The sequence below is a fragment of the Bidens hawaiensis genome, unplaced genomic scaffold (genome assembly GCF_021521415.1).
Source record: "Bidens hawaiensis isolate Kalapana, Puna unplaced genomic scaffold, B.hawaiensis_p1.1 tig00041723_1, whole genome shotgun sequence".
Classification (NCBI taxonomy): domain Eukaryota; kingdom Viridiplantae; phylum Streptophyta; class Magnoliopsida; order Asterales; family Asteraceae; genus Bidens; species Bidens hawaiensis.
In genome coordinates, this window is record NW_027497390.1 from 14,400 (window position 1) to 36,076 (window position 21,677).

A 21,677-nucleotide genomic window follows, 5' to 3' on the forward strand; every position below is an offset into this window, starting at 1 on the left:
AGATTACCCTTGATAACTGGACTTGGTACGTTGTTCGTTGATAAAAAAAAATCGTGAATCATATGTTGTAGCTTTTTCCCTTTGTGGAAAAGCTTAGGGATAACTTGGGATGCCAGTAAATTAACAATGCTGCATATATTTCGTATTTGCTTGGAAGTTGTATGTTGTGGAGTAGTTGATGTACCTTGTGTGGGGTTCACTTGTACTTTGTAAAACGAATGAATGATTGTAGGAAGTAAGGAATAACTTGTATTTGTAAGTTTTGAACAATACTAGAAAACGGTTTTTAGTTGTAACAAATGCATAAAGGGTTGTATTACATACAATGAGTGTGAGGGTTTGGACTCGTTAAATACCGTTTAAACCGCCCGGGCCGTATAAACCGAGTTAAATCAGCTCGGTTAGTAGTGAATGATTATGTTTATTGTTTACGATTTGGAAAATCAGGTTTTACGTTTTACAGGTAGAAACCATCCGCCAAAACCAAAAAACCAAAATATTAAAAGAAGAAATTTAATCTATATAATTTAGTGAAAAAATAAATATTCACGTTAATCAAACACATATAAAGCGTACGGAAAGGTTAAAATATAAAGGGACAAAAATGAGAAACACATATAAAGCGTATGGAAAGGTTAAAATATAAAGGGACAAAAATGAGAAGTGTGAGAAGGATTTATGATCATACAAAAAATCCTTTAAAAAAATTCTCAAAAATTAATTAAAAAAATCATAACTCAAAATATAAATAAAAAACGAAAAAATTAAAAAAAACAAAAATGTTTCCCTCGTCATTCTCGTTCCGAAAAAAAAACGCCGAAAAGGCACACTGCAGAGACAAAAGACACAATGACAAAAATGAACAAAAGACACAATTCTAACTAAAAAAGACACAATAAATCGTAAAATATAACATAATGCCGAACAAAATATAACACAATATTGAATAATAGAACACAATATCAAGAAAAAAGACACAACCAACGACGAAAATAAACGCAAAACACAATGATAAACAAAAATACACAATGATCTTTTTCCCTCAACATTGTGTGTGGTTTTTTCTTATTTATTTATTTATTTTTTAAGAAAAAGGAAGACGGTGGAAAATTTTTTATGTTTTTACTTTTTTTGTTTTTTATTATATTTTGAGTTATGAGTTTTTATTTTATTTAAAAAAAAATTTGAAGGGTTTTTATTGTGTAGCTATAAATCATTCTTATCCTTCTCAATTTTGTACCCCTTTGTAAAATAACTTAACCCATAAAGAGTATAAGTATTTTTAATTAAAATATATGTTATTCGTTTAACCAATTTCTTGTGATTAAATTTTAATCACTTCTTTTTTTCAAAAATCCTTTAATATGCTAGAGGTGAAATGTGATTTTTTTTTTATTAAACTTACCATTTACTAAATTATCGAAGATCTAATGGTCGGCACAATTCCTTGTTATAAAAAAAATAAATAATAATAAAAACAAAAAGAACCGGTCCAACCGTCAAAAACCTAATCGATTTGTTGTAGTGGTGGGTCCAGTTAATTCAATTTTGTTTTACCAAAGACGAAAATTTCTTGTTGATTTGGTTTACAATTATTAATAACTATGATATGATCTTTTAGTTGTAAAATCAAATAAACTAATAATTGGATTTAAAATCAAGAAAACACACTAACAAAACATACAAACATTGGATCAGATAATTGTTTCATATAAGTGTCGAGACTTGAAATCAAGACTGATTTAGCTAGACATGATGGCTAAATCATTCGTCCCGAATGATACACAAAACATAAAATACAAATTTACAAAACAGAATTAAATCCATAATAAAAGACAAAATGGCAAAAGACGTCATTTACGTTTGGCCCGATTTTCATTAGACGTCTTTTAATGAAAGAAATAGCAAAAGACATATATCATGTTTCAAATTCCTTTCATGTCACGTCCTTTGGCACTAACCCAGTTAAATTTTTTTTTGTTAAATCTGGTCATGTGCCTTGCACACGAGGGTAAATTCGTCTTTCTAGTCGTTAAGGGACTATTTGTGTAGATTATTTAAAGTTTGAGCCATGATAAAAAATATACAAAACATACTCTCTCTCTCTCTCCTTTCTTCTACCTTGTTTTCAACCTAATCAAACCCTAAGACACAAATCCAAATTCCCCCTAATTTATTACAATTAAAGATCCAACTAGTCCCCAAATCAAACACACGACTTCCAAACAATTAACCATTCGATTTATACAATCAATTATTAATAACATTAACAACCACATATAATAATAATAACAATAATAATAATAATAGTAAACCTGATTAATTAACCAGAAGCAGCAATCGATCCAACAACTGGATACTTAGCTTCGAACTTCTTCTCCCAGTCATCGAGAACACCAATCTCCTTCTCCGTGAGTCCATCGAGCAATCCAATAACATCCTCTTCGTCCTTGCTCATCTTGGCTAGGGCTCTGCTGGCGTCTTTGCCTGTGAAGATGGCGTAGGAGCCGCCTGGACTGTAGAAGGATCTACCGGTGGTGACATCGAAGATGCGGCCCTTGACGGCAACGTATATGGGTTTGGAGGAATCAGTGCCGTCGTATTGCTTCAGCTGGTTGAGTGTCAGATCTGTTTTACCATAAACGACTATTTATCTCTGACCACCAACCCACGACGGCCACCACTATGCTCGTTTCAGGCGGTGGAGGAATTTGGATTTGTGTCTTAGGGTTTGATAGGGATTTGCAGGTTGAAAGCATGGTAGGAGAGAGAGAGAGAGAGAGAGAGAGAGAGAGAGAGTGAGTGTTTTTTAAAAGGCTAACTCTTTAGTCTAATTACATAAATAGTCCTTAGAGGGGTAAAATGATCATACTGCCCTCATGTGCAAGGCACATGACCAGATTTAACAAAAAAATTTAACTGGGTTAGTTCCAAAGGACGTAACGTGAAAGGAATTTGAAACATGATATATGCCTTTTGCTATGTCTTTCATCAAAGGACGTCTAATGAAAATCGGACCAAACATAAAGGACGTCTTTTATCAATATGTCATAATAAAACTTAATAATGGGCTTTAACATGCGGGCTAGACATAGTCCAATAAGTAATTAAAAAATTATCTTATGTTGCCAGTGGCCCAGTAGCTCGACCCGTTCTTTCATTTGAGCCATCATCATTTCACATATTAAACTTTTGTTCGTATTTGTTCACTTTTAATTAAAATACAGAATTACAAATTTTGTCATTTAAACATAGTTGATTTATGGACTAGATCTTTTAAAAAATTTACTTAAGAGTAATTTCAACACCTTATCATTAATAAATAATATTTTTAATATATCAGATTTATATAAATATAGAACATAAACAAGTGGGCCCACCCTAAAACTCTTCTCCTCCACTCTTCGGATCAAAATAATTACATTACGTATATGAAAAAAATGTATTACATCTATGCTTGTATCTATATAGTGTATACATAAATTGATTTTGTTTATATCACAAAATGATTTTTTTAAATGAACTTAATAAAAAAATGCTCGTGCAAAAACGTACCCGATGATGCTTCTTTCTATTGAAAAATTCATTCTCGGTATCATATATGTATAATTGAAAGAATTTTGGTTATGAACCAATTTCGAAAATAAGACTTCTCATACGATAGTAGTTCTAACCACTCAACCTAAATACAAAAGTAGTGTTACCTTTATTGATATATTTATCAATTTACCACACATTAAAGGAAAGTAGAATATTAAATTGTAACAATTAATGTTCTTCAAAAACTATGTTTTTCTGAGCTACATCATGAAAAAGATTTTGATAAGTTTCAGAGGTCTTTTCGACTTTGTCATAATGACAACATAAAAAATAACATGTTAACTCATTCAATTTTGTGAATATTTTGTTTCATTTGAGCATAGTTTTGCATGACATGCTTCCCATACAACGTTCTGATCACCATTGAAGGAAAAATTAATGTTAAGTTCCACAAAAAAAAACCGAAACAATTTTCATTTGAGAAATATAATTTGTTGTTGATTTTTGGAATTCACCAAGTATTTTAAAATATATAGTAAAATAATATGTTAATATTTATATTTATAAAAATACATAAATATTATATAAATATAGTGTAAATATAGTGTAAAGGGAAAGTGAATAATTATTGATTTATTATATATATAAGTGTTTACATTTAATTTACTCATCAAACCATAATTGCCGGAAAATGCTACCACATACAACCACAGCTTACACACCACTCCGAAACACCACCGTCGCTGCCTTAGGCCCTTATAGAGCTTTTTTGAAATACCCAAAATCATTCAGATCTGGTGGAGCTGCCGCCGACAACCACTCTGAAATAACAACCGACACCAACGCCGCTGAAAACCACCACTACGATAAAACAACGTCGCCGACCTCTCAGATCAGTTCTTTTCGATTTTTAGAAAGCCGGTGAGTCGGTGACCATCCCCCGTTACCGTTAGCCATAAATCACAGCTCCACCATCACCACCTATAATTTCCTTCCACCGGAGTCAACACTGCTGCCACCGGTAACCGCCTGTAACTCCCGATTAAAATGCCCGCTAGCCCTTCCACCGGAGATCGGGTTTCACAAAGAGGTTACAGAGACAGAGAGATGGAAATGTCTCGATGGTCTGTGGGTCCCATAGACTATATAAATTTTAAATTATTTTGTTTTAAAAAAAGGATATTTTAGTTAAGGGGCATGAAATTACCATCTTACCCTTCACATGTTTAGACTTAACTAATAAGATAGATGGCTGCTAATCAAAAGGACTAAAATCAATTTATCATTTAAAGGTCAAAAAGTGAAGGTGAACTTTTTAAAGGACCCCCGGTCCATAAATCAATAATGTTTAAAGGATAAAATTTGTTATTCTGTCTTGATTAAAATCCTCATCTTAGCTCAATGATCTTTAAACGTAAAATAAACTTATCCCCTTCTACCTTCTTATGTTCTTCATACACAAACGTAAACGACCCTATAAAATAAATAATAAAAACCAAACCAAAGTAAATTCCGTTTAACCAAAATAAAGTGTACAAAAATAAATACAATATAAATATGATAAGTGCATTATATGGGTGAAACTGAATGTTGAAAGTGTTATAAAGATGTCTGAAAATGCAACTAACATTGCCACCTCCTAAAAACCACCACATCTTACCCATCAAGCGATTGACGACACAAATTATTGGACTAAAGGTGTAATTTTTCAAAACTCAAAATTGAAACCGAAATCAATACACATTGACCATCTATTTGATTAACTCAAATTTATATCTGTCATTGTGCATTATTGTACGATAATTAAAGTCTCCCATATTTGAAAGCGTGTACGAGAACATTAAGGTTGGACAATTGGGTTAGAGTAAAAGTGAGAGAAATTTCAAGTCTCTTTTATTGACCAACGGTAACGGTTAGTGGTATTTGAAAGTTTCAGAATATGATATAAACACACATGACCGGTTTAATTTTGTTAAGTCATATAGGGTATTGTATTTTTATTCTTGAGAAAGATGTTCGCGTTGTGCATTTTCATAGATTTAGATGCTTTAGTCTTGGATGAACAAAGTGGTCCCATAAAACTTATTTATTGTGTTTCTCGGAAAGTTATTATTATTATTATTATTATTATTATTATTATGTTACTGGCTTTTAATCTACTTATATTAGTCACTTGGGGCACCCTTGGCACTACCTTGATGGAGGTCCGTGATCATGGCACGTCGTCGCAACCACACCCATCTCGACAGGATGACTGTTTTTTATGATGATGATCACGTCTTGAATCTTGATTAACGAAAAATGCGGGGAATAAGAGATGTGACGCGATGTGGTTGGTGCGTTATTGGTAGAAGAAGTATGTGGAATTTCTTAGGAAGTGGGAACCGTCATCAAGTAATGAGCTTAAACATTGTTGCAACTTATTTGATCACTTAGGGGTTCAAGTGATGGGATAAGGTGCCATAGTGTGATTGGATGATGGTGAGTGATCATGTGATGGAGTTGGGGAGTGCCCGCCCCGCATCTTCTGTGCAATATGCATGTAACTTGCAGGTTCGAATCCTATATATCTAACATAGAAGAGAGAAATCTTACCGTTTATCAATATGATATTTTTTGGAAACAGCTTTTGGTTATTTAGTAAAATGTCTTTGGCTTAAGTAGTGTTGCTTCGTCTATGATTGCATAGTCCCATAGTAAATAATTGTGTAAATTTAGAACCATGATTTGAGAGTGTTTTAGCTGTTAATAAACCATTTAGTTTTATTACTTAGCCTTATTAATTTGTTGTCAGCTTGTATACATACGGTGTTAAGAGTTTAGACCATATGCAGTGATAGAATCTTTATGAGGCATTTTGCACCATGTGACGTCATGTCAATATTGAGGCTTTTGTCAAAAAGAGATGTAGTGTTGGATAAAAGGATATAAATAAATTTATTTATTTATTATGTTTTGTTTTGATGTTTAATGAATCATAGTCATTATAATAAAATATTGGTAAGTTTTTTACACAAGGTTATAAAAAGCTAAAGGTATAAATTTAAATTAACTTTTATAATGTGGTGTAGTGGTAGAAAGTCTGGGTTTTTCAATGGAGATTCATATTTAATCCCTACAAACAATACTTTGGAGAGGTATGAGTGACTCAATAAAGAAAGACTGAGATCTTTGTGATCTCCAGTTTGATCCTGAGGGTGTCCTAGTTTTACCCCCAGTGGGCCTTCGGGTGGTGGGTTTTTCCCGGAACTGGAGATAACTTGGAGGCGCATAAAGGCTCCATACGGCTGGGTTGGGCCAGCTGGCAGTGACCTTTTGCCATTTGGTCACCTTGTACAGAGTACCTATACAATTCTCTGTTTATTGGCCGTTTAAAATAAATAAATAAAAAATAAAAACTTTATAGGTTAGCTAATAGTTATATACTCTAGTGATACGATGCTTGCCCTTTCATAAATGAGGCTGTGGGTGGGAGAAATCCTTGCAAATGCAAGCTTTGAAGAATTTTAGATGGAAACATTTGTTATATACTTAATAATCAAGTGGTGAATCGGTAATCAGAAACGCAGCAGAAAACATAGAATGTATGAAAACTTGCAATATTATTAATCAGAAAATCTATATCAAAAAACTGATTACAGAGGTGAGTATTTATAAGAATTAGATGACTCCTAATTCTTCTCAAACTCAAACACAAACTATCTTTATCTAATATACTTAAATAGATAAACCAACATGTTTATTTATTCCTTAATATTAGAACAAGTTTGACTATTACTCGAACTCCCGGTTTGGCCCGACTCACCGAAACTGGTTCGGTAATTCCCAACATTCACCCCCTGAATTTCTGAACCGTATTCGGGAGTTCTTCAATTCCAAGTAAATCTCTCATTTCCTTGAACTTGATCTTTGCTAGTGCCTTTGTTAGTATATCAGCTAGTTGTTTGCTTTCGCTGACGTGAACAGCATCTACTTCTTCGGCTTCATAACATTCTCGAATAAAATGATAACGAGACTTTATATGCTTAGTCCTTTTGTGGAACACGGGATTCTTAACAAGTGCAATAGCCGAGGTATTGTCAATGTAAAGATTTACTATTTGAGGCGGTTCACCCAACAGCTCACTTAGTAACTCGCGAAACCATACTGCCTGACATGCTGCTTCTGTAGCAGCCATATACTCAACCTCATAAGACGAGAGTGCCACGGTTCCTTACTTCTGCGAACACCATGAAACCGGCTTGTTTCCAAAATAAAATATATGTCCCGACGTGCTTCGACCGTCATCCGGGTCAATATTATGACTACTATCACAAAAACCAACAAACCTCTTCGTTCCTCCTCGTTCATAATTAATCCCAAACCCAACAGTTCTTTTTACATACCTTAGAATCTATTTTATAGATGACCCGTGAGGCTCTCGTGGACTTTGCATGTACCGACTTACCACCCGACCGAGTATGCGAGATCGGGTCGGTGTGAAGTAAATACCTGAGGCAGCCGACAACTTTTCGGTATTCGGTTGGGTCGATATCGGCTTCATCTTCAGCTTTCGAATACTGCAACCCGGACTCCATAAGAACGAGAGTCGAGTTACTCGGTTCCATCCCGGTTTGAGCCAAAATCTTCCTCGCATAAGCCTCCTGCTTAATTTTAATTCCACCTTGCTCTTGTGAAACCTCGATTCCGAGGTAATATGTTAATTTTATGAGGTCTGACATCTCGAACTTAGACGCCATTCCTTTCTTGAACTCGTTAATAATGCTCAAGCTCGTGCCTGTTACAAATAAATCATCAACATAAATAGCAACGATTAGTAAATGTTTTCCGCCTGTCTTACGGTACACCGACTGTTCTTTTGAGCAACGAGCGAACTTCATATCCTTTAAAATCTGATCCAACTTGGTATTCCAAGCTCTCGGTGCTTGTCTCAACCCGTACAAGGCTTTAAACAACTTATAAACCTTATATTCCTCGCCCCGTTTTTCAAAGCCTTCTGGTTGAGACACGTACGCATCTTCTTTTAACTCACCGTGTAAAAACGCAGTTTTCACGTCTAGATGATGAATTTCCCATTCGTTGGCAGCCGATAAAGCAATCAATAAGCGAATAGTCTCGGTACGGGCCACGGTGCAAATACCTCATCGAAATCAATCCCGTGCTGCTGAACATACCCTTTCGCCACCAAACGGGCCTTGTGCTTATTTATTGTACCATCTGAATTTCTTTTAACCTTGAATACCTGTTTTACCCCTATAACTTTAACACCATTCGGTGGCTCAACAAGCCTCCAAGTTTCGTTCTTCATGATGGAGCCAATTTCAGCTCGCATAGCCTTCATCCACTCGCTCTTCTTTCTCGCTTCGTCATAACAATTTGGCTCATCATCGGTCGTAAGCCAAAGTTCATCATAGTCGAGATCAACGTGTAGTACATAATCATCTAGTTTTCAGGGTAAAATGTGAACTCGCTCAGATATGCGAATTCCGGTTTGAGCTTGGACCTGATTTGAGGCTGTTACTGGGTCCGTTGACTGCCCAGTTGACTGCTCAATTTGGTCCGTAGGCTGCCCAAAGTGGGCTGTTTCAGGTGCTGCACTTTGTGGGCTCGAATCAGAATTTATTGTCTGACTTGCGTTGCCATTCTCAGCAAATTCTGAGCCCCTCGATGAACTTCACAGGCTGCTGTCAATACTAGGCTCATTCATAGTAGGATTTATCAATCCAAGTCCAGAATGCACAAAATCTCCCCACACATACGTGAACATATCCGGTTCACTCTCGTTTCTTTCAACCGGTTCATTCCAGTTCCAGCCAGCTCATTCGTTAAAAATCACATCCCGACTGACATGAATTTTTCTGGTTCTCGGGTTGTACAAACGATACGTCTTTGAGCCCGGTTCGGTTCCAAGATGAACTAGCGATATTGAGCGATCATCTAACTTCTTTAGATGCGTAGCTTCAACTTTAGCATATGCCATACACCCAAATACTTTTATATGCTTCACACTCGGTTTTCTTCCGTTTAACTTCTAATACGGCGTTTGATTGATTAAAGCTCGGGTTGGTACCCGATTTTTAAGGTACGTTGCGTGACGGGCAGCTTCCCCTCACAAATAATTAGGAACCTGTAATGCTTTCATTATGCTCCGGGTCATCTCCATAAGAGTTTGATTTCGACGCTCCACCACGCCATTCTGTTGAGGCGTATATGGCGCGGTGAGATGCCGAACGACCCCATTATCTTCACAAAAACCTTGAAACTCGTGTGAAGTGAATTCTCCTCCCCTATCGGTTCGGAGTGTTTTGATCGTCTTATCGGTTTCTTTTTCAAAAAGTGCCTTGAATTTCTTAACTTGTCAAACGCATCACTCTTTTCCTTCAACAAGATTATCCACATATACTGTGAAAAATCATCAACTAAGACGAAAATATACTTGTTACCTCCGAGTGTTGTCGGTGTAATCGGTCTGCATAAATCACCGTGTATTAGTTCTAGAACCTGAGTAGCTCGATACGAGGTTGCGTTCTGGAAAGGCGTTTCTCGTTTGCTTTCCCACCAAACACGACTCACATAAGTTCTCTCCATGTTGGATATTTGGCAACCTGTGCACCATCTGCTTTTTCACCATGGAATTTAGTTTGTTAAAACTGATATGACCGAGACGTGCATGCCACCTCCACGTATCTTTCTCAATCACCGTCATTAAGCACACCGGGCTTCCAACCTTCAACTTTATCTTGTAAAGTCGGTTACTCGTTCTTGCTACTTTCATCAATAACCGACCCTCGGTATCGTGAATCGTTAGGAACTCATTCTTCATCTGAACGTCGCACCCCGACTCGGTTGCTTGTCCAAGACTGATTATATTACTTTTCAGTTCCGGTATGTAATATATTTCAGTCATTAACCTTTGTTCACCTGATTTTTCTTAGAAAAGTATCGACCCTTTCCCCTTAATCTCAACGCACGACCCGTCACCGAACCTAACTTTACCGGTTATCCGTTCGTTCAACTCCGAGAAAAACCCATGATTTCCCGTCATATGATTACTAGCCCCATTATCCAAATACCAAACGTCTTCCATCTTGGTGTCATTTTCATATCGATCCGGTCTTAGACGCTCCTCGTTCAAGTGGACCGTTTCATGCATATAAACGACCCCGTTGGCTTTTTCAGTTTCAGCTACGTTCGCCTCCTGTTGTTTTGGTGGTTTTCGGTCCAGACACGCTGACGAGAAGTGTCCGAGCTGGTCGCATCTATAACATTGCACCTTGGACCGATCTTTCTTAGGCTTGGCTGCTCCTGAGCTTGAACCTGCCTCGTTATTAACCCGCTCTCGATCTTGACTACCCGACCTACCACGTCCACGACCCCGGTTCCCATAACTACCTCGTCCTCGACCCTGAACATTATCACCTTTTCGGTTATTATACCAGTCGGACCTGCCAAACATTAGCCTCCCGTCCGCATGTAGTTCTTCGTTACCGATTCGTTCCTCGTAAGCTTTCAATCGACCAACCACATCTTTATACCCAACTTCCTTCAAATTAACAGTTTGTTCAATTGAAGCAACAATGTGAATATACCTTCGGGGAAGGCTAGTAAGAAACTTCTTGACGAGCTTCGTCTCATCCACAACCTCACCAAGTGATGCAGATCTTGAAGCAACACCGGACAACCTGTTGGAATATTCGTCAATAGTTTCTGTCTCCTTCATTCTCATGTTGTCAAGTTCTTGAGTTAGGGCTTGTAACCTAGCCTCTCTCACTCGATCAGCACCTATGTGACGAGTTTTAAGTGCCGCCCACATCTCCTTGGCGGTAGCCATGTTCCCGACTTGCATAACCTGATATTCGAGAATAGCTTGAAATAAGAGAGCAACAACCAAACTATTCTGTTTGGCATCTTGCGATCCGGGATCAATCGCATCCCAAACCCCATGTACATTAAAAATCGCCCTCATCTTCATAGCCCACACGGTGTAATTAATCGACTTTAACATCGGGCAATGAAGGGTCGGCGTCCCACCGTCCTTAACCGCTCCCGATGTCGAACCAGAACTCGATTGAACCATGTCTGGCCTTCTTCTTGTACGACTGTACTTCTGATTAAAAGACTTTGGTGTTGGTGGCTCTGAATCCAGAACGTGACTATAAACCCTAGTCACACTGTAGCTATCTTCTTAACCCAACTCCGGACGTCTCCTTTGTTGAATCTCCACAGCAGCAGGTCTTGATCAGAACTAAGCTCTAATGACAATTCAAGTGGTGAATCGGTAATCAGAAACGCAGTAGAAAACACAGAACGTATGCCAACTTGCAATATTATTAATAAGAAAATCTACATCAAAAAACTGATTATAGAGGTGAGTATTTATAAGAACTAGATGACTCCTAATTCCACTCAAACTCAAACTATCTTTATCTAATATACTTAAATAGATAAACCAACATGTTTATTTATTCCTTAGTATTAGAACGAGTTTGACTATGACTCGAACTCTTGGTTTGGCCCGACTCACCGAAACCGGTTCAGTAATTCCCAACAAATAATAAGCTCGGTGTAACATGACTACGCTAACATTTTCTTTAATTTGGTATTTTTAGAAGAATGGAAAATTATAGTTAGATATTGGAGTATTTACACTATCTGATTTTAAAGGTTTTTGAGCTTATGTGACACAGGGGGAGACGGAGATTGATGTGGAGGAAAAAGGAACTAAGAAAGGAGAGGCATAGGTAAGTATAGAGGGAGGGTAGCAAAGTTACCCACGGATCCCTTATCTGACCCGTGGATCGTCAAAGACATCCGCTACCCATGGATCCATCAACCAACCCTCGGATCGCCAAAAGACATCCGCGCAAAGAACAAGTGGATTGGTAAAGCCACCCACAATCCATGACACTTCGTGGAACTCCGCCAGAACCCGCGGACGGTCGCGCGAGCGTCGCGGAAGGAATCCACAAATAACTCAAGGGACTCATCATACGGATGATCCCCACGTGATATGGAAGAGCAGTTGTAACAAACTACTTCTAGAAGATTCCCTCAAAAGCTCCTGATAGCGACATCGGCCAATGGAAAGAAACCACCTGGACACGTAATGGCCATCCCACGACGTGCACAGGTAATGGCTACACCATAAACGGGTCCAGGCTGTCGCATCCAATAAAGGCCTAACACGTGTCCATTCAGGCAGAGAAGGAATAACTCGATAGTGACAACTCCACCAATCACCTTCCTTCCACCTTCGGCTATAAATACGAAGATCATCTCTTCGAGGTATTCATTCACACTCTCACGCCTTACGCAATATACTGGTACTCGTACTATTTCCGATTAAGATACAATACTGATTCTCACGCCGAAGGGTAGTTACGGGAAGACCCCCCACTATGTCCTTCCCGTAGCGAGACTCAACGGTGCTTTGTTTTGCAGGCATTAGCTTGGATCTGTTCTCATAGCACTTTAGTGTACTCACATATGGGGAAATACTCGATCAGACTATCCAATTCGATCTAGTGTTTCTTCAATAAGGAAGAGTGGTCTCAAACGGGTTACATAGAACGAATGGAAAAGACGAGACGACTGGTGGCATTTTGAAATTGATTTTGATGAGAGAGCCAGAGAGACAAACCAATACGAAATATAACGTAGACAACTTTAGAGCTTGTAATCGTAAGTGTTGTTTTTTATATATCTATATACAAATTTTCAAACTTTGTATATATTGACCAAAGATATGAGCTTGACAGGTCTTTGGGGCATTGGAGAATAGAAAAAAGAAATGGTCAACATGTGTCAACTAGAATCTGCGTTGTCTGCCGGCTTTGTCAACTTGATGTAAATGTCTTACATATGAGAATAAAATATTTGTTCTACATTTAAAACCTCAATTATTCTTATTTTAGACTTTCTTAAATTGTCTTTATCATTTATACTTATACTATAATAAGATTGTCTTTGTATATACAGGAGGTGATTTGAGAACAATAAAATATAAGGACTTGAAGCAATCTTAATTAAATTACTTTTCACTCAGGCCTTACTAAAAGTCAAAATAAATTAGTTGTCAAGTCTGCGTGTTACTGGATTAACTAAAGATGGTGGCTATCGCATATATAGTTTAAAAGTTAATTAGGTTTATTTGATATAGGATAATGGAATAGATGAATAAACAGAATTGACAAGGAAAAAATTAAATTGATAATTACCATTTTATTGTCTTGTTTGGTTATCATATAAAACGGAACAAAACATTAGTTTGTTTTATTGGTAGACAGGAAAAAAACGAAGGAATAAACTAAATGGATCATTATCATTTCATTGACGGCTTAACACCTGAGTCACAAATTTTAAGTAAATTTATTGTTGACTGATAATTATTAATTAAAACATTTAATCTTTAATTAAATTTATTTATTGTGTATTGATATAAAAAAAAATATAAGTCCCATAGTTTATTTATTATTAAAACTAAAGTTACAAAATGAACAACTATTCTATTAAGAAAAGATTCTTCTTCATCTGTGTGGCATTTGGTGGAGTAGTGGATTATTATGCTCTAGTCAATTATTTCAACCTCCTTCCACCATTCAAAAACCATCAAACAAACAAACAAACTCCAACTCACTTTCAACTCTTCCTTCCATTCACCCAATCCATCAAACACCCACTCATGATTCTCTTCATCCAATCAATCTTGTTTCCTTAAAAACCAAACATGGGTTTCACTTCCACCACCAAAACCTTAACCAATCTTCACATAATCACCTTCCTCCTCCTTCTCAACTCAACCCATGTCTTCCCACAACCAAACTCCAGCAGAATCAACCAAGATCAGCCCCTTCGAGACGACAACCGAACCGTTATTTCGCCTCGACAGATATTCGAGCTCGGTTTCTTCACACCCGGAAGCTCAAGTTCAAGCTTAAGATATGTAGGAATTTGGTATTACGGTATCCGGGACCGAACACCTTTTTGGGTAGCAAACAGAGACACTCCGATCCCGGACAATTCGGGTGTTATCCGCTTCGAAAACGGAAGCTTGATACTTGTCTCTAATCAAACCGGTAGAGTTTACTGGTCAAGCAATACTTCATTTACTGGAACTGGTTTGAATTTAACCGCGATGCTTATCGACACTGGAAATTTTATTATTTCTGGTGTTGAAAACGCGGGTGAGGAGCAAAACGCCATTTGGCGAAGCTGCGATCACCCTACGGATACTTACTTACCGAATTTACGAGTGTATGTAAACATTACACAAGGGATTGATCACAAATTTGTGTCGTGGCGAACGCCAAATGACCCGTCACAAGGGAATTATTCAATGGGCATTGATCCGCGAGGATCACCGCAAGTCGTGGTGACGGATGATGTGTCGAACCGGAGGCTATGGCGAACTGGTCACTGGAATTATCAGATATTTATAGGCATCCCACAAATGAGATCTTTGTTGTTTTTCGGGTTTAGGCTAGTTTCAGATAATAATGGAATGTATTTTGTTTTTGATAATCCGCCCAACTCGCCGTTAATGAGGTTCAAGATCCAGTGGAATGGTGTGGTACAACAGATAATGTATGAGAATCAAACGGGTGTATGGAACGTGTTGTTGTCGCAGCCTACGGTTGGGTGTGAAGAGTATAATAGATGTGGGAATTTTGGGATATGTAGGACGCGTGATTCCCCTTCTATTTGTGGTTGTATGAAAGGATTTGAACGGAATCCTAGGTCGGGTGGGTGTGTTAGAAGGACCGGATTAGAATGTAGTTTGAATGGTAGTACGAGTGACGGGTTTCTACAGCGAATGGGAGTTAAACTGCCTGATTTTGCTAACCTTGTAGCAGTGGGAAATGGTAATGAATGTGAAAGCAGGTGTTTGGGGAATTGTTCGTGTATCGCGTATGCTTATGTTGAGGGGATCGGGTGTTTGGTTTGGGGCGATGTGTTGGTTGATGTTGAGCAGTTTGAACAAGGGGGCGAAACGCTTTTTATTCGTGTTGCGCGTTCAGATTTGGGTTAGTTTTGTGTTTGGTGATTATGGTTTTGTACATTTGTTTTGAGTTGTGTTAATTTGAGTGTTTTTAGTTTCAGGAAGTGATGATGGTGTGTCTAAAACTACAGTTATTGCAGTATCTGTAACATGTGCAGTTGTTCTTAGTGTGCTTGCATTGTTGCTATGGAGGTACACGAAAAAAGTCAGAGGTAAGTTATTTTTGGTAACTATATAATTGTTTAATTAGTGGATGAACTGAAGCATAACTAGTTACATTTTAGCAAATGATGGATAAACACAATTTATGGAGGAACTTGTTTTAGTTGGGATGCTTTTCATGCAATAAAAGGGTACTTTATTTATAGCCTTGACAAAAGAGCCTTAACATTAAAAAAATTACAATCAATTAGAGTTTGACAAGTGTTTCTTAGACTATGTGTAGTGAAGGGGCTATAAAATTGAATGATTTTTGACACGTGGCAAAAAGGAGTGATATGTAACTCAGTGAAATAATTTTTAGTTTGGTGAAATAATTTTATAATAAATACAAGAAAAGTCAAATGATATCTTTCTAGAAAAGGTCAAGATTATTTTGTCAAACACTCAAACTTAGTGGTCAAAATGACAATTATGATGATTTTTTCTTTTCATACATATTGTTTGCTACATTTGGTAAGTCAACAAATTTTCATAATCCAAACTGTATGTCTAAAACAGTACATTTAACTATGTGAGATTGTCAATAAATAATAATTAATGAAAATTCCCATGTAACCATTTCACAAAAATTGAATTAAAGTTAGGCTAATTTACTGATCACTCTCGAAACTCTGTATCATATTACATATAGAATATTAAATGTACCCTGTTTCAAATTTATGACATTTATACCCTTTCTGCATAACTTGCATTATGATATGTACACATGCAATCTTTTTATGGATTCTGAATTTCAAGTTGTTCACTATGATATCTAGCATGTCGAGTACCTTGTTGGGAAACAAAGAACGGGCCTCCGGTTTCAGAGGTTGTCAACGGTCAAGATGTTTCTACGGGAGTTTCAGAACAACTCGAACGTGAAAGGAAAGATTGTGATGGTGCCCCGTTGCCTGTGTTCAGTTCAAGTGTGTTAGAAGCTGCCACAGACAGTTATGCAAACAAAAACAAGCTCGGACAAGGTGGTTTTGGCCCTGTTCACAAGGTTCGTTCTTCGTGTTGTTGTTAATATTGTTATACAAACAATTTTCTTGAAATTTAGTGGTATTATATGGGGTGTTTGGATATGCGTTTTGGTATTTGTGTTAATCGTGTTGGGTTGAATCATTAAACGTGACCCATATATATTTTGGTCTATAAACCCCTAACCAGGATACACATAAAATCATGTAACCTGAACGTAATTTGTTTGACTTGTTTAGATAAGCAAAGTCAAATGGGTTCACATGAGGGTGGGTTGTATATAGAGATGCAAATGAGTCGAGCCGAGTTGAACTCAGGCTCAAGCTCTGCTCCTTTAACTAAATAGACCTCACGTTCTAGCTCGGCTCATAAGTTATTTTCAAGCTTGAGCTGGACTTGCTTTTTATTTATTAATTATTTAATTTTTTTACTTATACATTTTTTATAATTGTGTATAATTCTAATTTTTATATATAACATAATATATATTATTTTGTTATTTTTATCATAATTTTATCTAGGGGTGTGCAAATTGCGGTTAAGTTTGGTTTTTACCTTTAACCATAACCATAACCATAACCATAACCATAACTGGGCTAACCACAAGTTATTATATGTGAAGCTTGGGCCCGAGCTCGTTTAGTAAATAAGCCTCAATAAAAGCTCGAGCTCAGGCTCATTTAGGGTCTGCTCGAATCGAGTTTTTAACGAGCCAATCTTGACTAGCTCATGTGCCACTCGGCTGGTTTACACCTTTAGTTTTAAATGTTATGAAGTTTAAACGAGCTAAGCGGGCCGGAAGGTTACAATAGTTTGGTTAAACAGGTTGGCATGTCGGGTCAATATTTTTAATTACACGGGGTGATGGGTGGACCTATTTTACTAAACAGGTTAACGTTTAGCCAGAATACAACCCTTTGATTAAACAGGTCAAGCCGGACACAACCTGATTATTAAACAGAGATACGACAACCTAAAACCTGATTATTTATATGATTATCTGTTTCAAATTCTTTTATATCACAGTCACTTTAAACCCCCCATTCAAACACTCCTCTATTGGTCAACTAAGCTCTGATATCGTCTATTTGGTAAATTGATTATCTGTTTCACATTCTTTTATATCACAGTTACTTTTAATCCCATATCCAAACACTCCTGAAGTTGTCAACTAAACTTTTCAGTTTGATGGCTTGGTAAATTAATTATCTGTTTCACATTCTTTAATGTCACAGTCACTTTAAAACCCATATCCAAACACTCCTGCATTGGTCAACTAAGTTTTTGACTTTGATAATTTGGTAAAATGCTCATCTGTTTCACATTCTTTTATATCAGTCACTTTAAAACCCATATCCAAACATTCCTGTATTGGTCTACTAAGCCTTTGACTTGAAGAGTAAGCGCTGCGAGCTGCTTGGGGGCGTTACCATTTACCAAGCAGCCACGTCAGCACAAAACACCATGCTCGGGCTTCAAAGTCCGCGTTATGCGGGAGGGGCGATAACACCATAATGAGAGAGAAAGAGAGACGACCACCCATCAACCAATCATCTTTTTATCTTTTTTTTTTCTTTTTTGGTTCTTTATTTTATTTAATTGTAGTTAACCCAACGTGATAGTTAAATGGTATGTTAGTTGAAGTTCATTGTCTAGTGGCAATGACATGGCGGGCATTATGAACTTTTTAGTTAGCCCACAACACACAACCTAATAATTCGGTGAATTGATTATCTATTTCACATTCATTTCAGGGAATCCTACCAAACGGTCAAGAAATTGCTGTAAAACGGCTGTCAAAATCATCCGGACAAGGATTAGAGGAATTCAAGAACGAAATGATTCTGATTGCAAAACTACAGCATAGAAATCTGGTTAGATTAATGGGATATTGCATTGAAGGGGAAGAACGAATGCTTGTTTATGAATACATGCCTAATAAAAGCCTCGATTCGTTTCTTTTTGGTAAGTTTTATCAACCATATAAACTATCTACCTTGAAGTGTATCTAGTTAGTTGTCACATCAGATTTCCACTAATCATTCAAAAACACTCATTTTCTCTTTATTTGAGCAAACATTTTACCAATCCTTGCATATCCACTAGGGGTGTAAGCTAGCCAAGCCAGCTCATGAGCCGTTCAAGATCAGCTTGTTGAAAGCCCGAATCGAGACAAGCTTAAATGAGCTCAAGCCTTAAAATAAGCTTGTTTAGTAGACGAGCCCGAGCGAAAGCTTCGCTTAACGAGCTCAAACTAGCTTGCAAGTCTAAGCAAACTTTATATTTATATTTAGTTCATTAAATATACATATATATAATAATATTTATATATTATATATAAAATTATGATTAAAATAACAAAATAGCAAATATTATATTTTATATAAAAATAATAATTAAAATATATATTAATTAACTAATAATTAATAAACATGCAAAGCCCGAGCCAAGCTCAAGTTTTACAAAAAGAGCTCGAGCCTGAGGTCCCTTGGCTTGGCTCATTTATACCGTTAATCTCCATGTTATCACCACTTTTTATATTTATCTTGATGTGTTTTGGTGATGTAATGGAAGACCCGATGAAGAAAGCCGAATTAGATTGGAAAACACGATTCAAGATCATCGAAGGGATTGCGCGAGGTTTACTATATCTTCATCGGGATTCTAGGCTTCGAATCATTCATCGTGATTTAAAAGTTAGCAACATTTTGCTTGATGAAGAGATGAACCCCAAGATTTCAGATTTTGGAATGGCTAGAATTTTCGGAGGGAACCAAAATGAAGCTAATACAAATAGAGTTGTGGGAACTTAGTAAGTTTTTCAGTTTTTTTTTTTAATATAGGTGGCAAAATGAACAGGTTGGGCAATGGCTCAAAACAAGTGAATTTAGTTTTGTTTGATTAGTGTGTGAACTGTGAAGTAGGCTTTATTATATGATACTAATATATATTTTTAAATAAACAGTTTTGAAAAAATTATGCATTACCTGTTTGACCAGAGGTTTACTCGTTTGAATAGGGGTGTGAATTTCTGAAATGACATAAATTTTGTGAGTTTGAGGTTAGTCTAAACGGGTTCAGGTCAGTTCGAGGTCAAACTAGCGTGTGCATGGGTTGCCCTGTTAACCGGATTATTATTGAATTAAAAAAAAGGTGTTTTAAAGCGATAGACTATTTTATGCTACGTTTTAAAAGATAAAAGAAAAAAAGACGTAAGGATTTTATTTGTTTCATATATGTTTGTATTTTTGTTATATATATGTATTTTTTTGGTCGAGTATTAATATTCAAAAAAATCGAATAAAAAAATTTCGGTTTAAACTAGTCGTGTCTTGTTCCAGTTCATGCCAAGATTGATACTGCAACCCACGAACGTGACCCATTTCATACCTATAATTTTCTCCGTTAGAAGCTTTGATTGGTTTGTCGATAAAAAGGTACCAATGTTTCAATTTTTTCAGCGGTTATATGTCACCAGAGTATGCAATGGAAGGTCTCTTTTCAGTAAAATCAGATGTTTATAGCTTCGGTGTTTTGCTTCTAGAAATCATTAGTGGCCACAGGAATAATAGTTTCCGCTCTGAAGATTCTACAAATCTAATCCGACATGTAAGTTCACTCTTCAAACAACTACAACAATTCAGGTTGACCCGCAACACATGTATCTATTCATGTAATTGGATATAACTTGCTGTTGAAGTAAACGGATTCAGAAGGTTACAAATTACAATGTATTTAAAAATAAATATGGTTGTTACCTTTTCAGGCATGGAAGCTATGGAAGGAAGGAAAACCCGAGGAATTAATCGACCCGTTGATTCTAGATTTGTGTGACAAAACCGAAGTAATGCAATGCATTCACGTGGCAATGTTATGTGTACAATCATCAGCGATTCAAAGGCCAACAATGTCATCAGTGGTTTTCATGTTGGAGGGTGAAAACACGAGTCTTCCTCAACCAAATGAGATCGATATCACATCGTTAAGTTCAGCAGAAATGGATTTAATAATGGAAGGTCGTGAGATAAACGTGTCGTCAAACGATGTCACGATTACTGAGGTTTCTGGGAGGTAATGATCGAATGTTAATAAAAGAAAACCCGAGTGTGGATTAAATTTGTGTCCGCTTTTGATGAACGTTGTTTTTTTTTTTCCGGTTTTTTGTTTCTTAAAGGCCGTGAATGATGTGCACGAGGACGAACCGAACATGTGCCCGGCCTCATGCTTTTGAATGATCGCTTGTTGTACATATGCTGTAGATTCTTGGTGTTTTTGGGTAGACCGTAGATGCAATTATAAATGACTTGTAAATTTGGAAATTAACCTAACCACCTACTCCCTAACACAGCTGCCGTCGCTACTCCCTAACCACCTCCCTGCTGCCGTCGCTACTCCCTAACCACCGCAAGCACCACCACCGCAACCCTCTTGAGCTGCCGTGCTGTCATTTGCTACTGCCACCCGACTGCTGTTTGTTTTTCCGACGCGCCGCCGCCATTTTCGACGAGCTGCAGCCACCGGAATTCATCTGTTTGCTGCTACCACTGGTGTGTGCTGCCACTCCTGTCCGCCGATCTCACAGCTTGCCGGATCTGCTGTCGCGCCGCCTCCTGCCGCTGCGTCACCACCCACGGCCGCCGTAAAAGTCGCCGGAATTGTTGGTTCACCTTGTTGGGTTGTCTAGCTCGATTCGTTATATCTCGGTGTTCTCCCGGTTGAGCTGTATCTGCCTTCATCATCTTCACGGTATACTCGTTCCTTTCTCACTATTATTATTATTATTAGTATTATTATTATTATTATCATTAGAACATACGTGATCCGGATCTTTGGAGTTTATTTTCATTTTAAGATCTCTTGACTATTATTGTTATTGCTACACACTATTATTATTATTATTATTATTATTATTAGTTTTTGTTACTATTATTATTATTATTATTATTATTATTATTAT

General features: G+C 37.0%; 1 protein-coding gene across 2 annotated transcripts; it reads left to right on the forward strand.

Annotated features, from left to right (window-relative positions):
• The first annotated feature begins 14,233 nt into the window (after nucleotides 1-14,233).
• On the forward strand, nucleotides 14,234-20,916 carry LOC143593149 (G-type lectin S-receptor-like serine/threonine-protein kinase B120). Of its 2 annotated transcripts, none has more exons than XM_077072866.1 (7): nucleotides 14,234-15,563; nucleotides 15,634-15,750; nucleotides 16,519-16,742; nucleotides 18,475-18,685; nucleotides 19,295-19,532; nucleotides 20,182-20,329; nucleotides 20,487-20,916. In XM_077072866.1, the coding sequence occupies exons 1-7, from the start codon at nucleotides 14,267-14,269 to the stop codon at nucleotides 20,793-20,795; spliced, it is 2,544 nt and encodes an 847-aa protein (XP_076928981.1). In that variant the 5' UTR covers nucleotides 14,234-14,266; the 3' UTR covers nucleotides 20,796-20,916. The 2 variants fall into 2 exon arrangements, with proteins under 2 accessions (XP_076928981.1, XP_076928982.1); XM_077072867.1 differs by having other exon boundaries at nucleotides 15,640-15,750; nucleotides 20,487-20,914.
• Nucleotides 20,917-21,677: the final 761 nt, after the last annotated feature.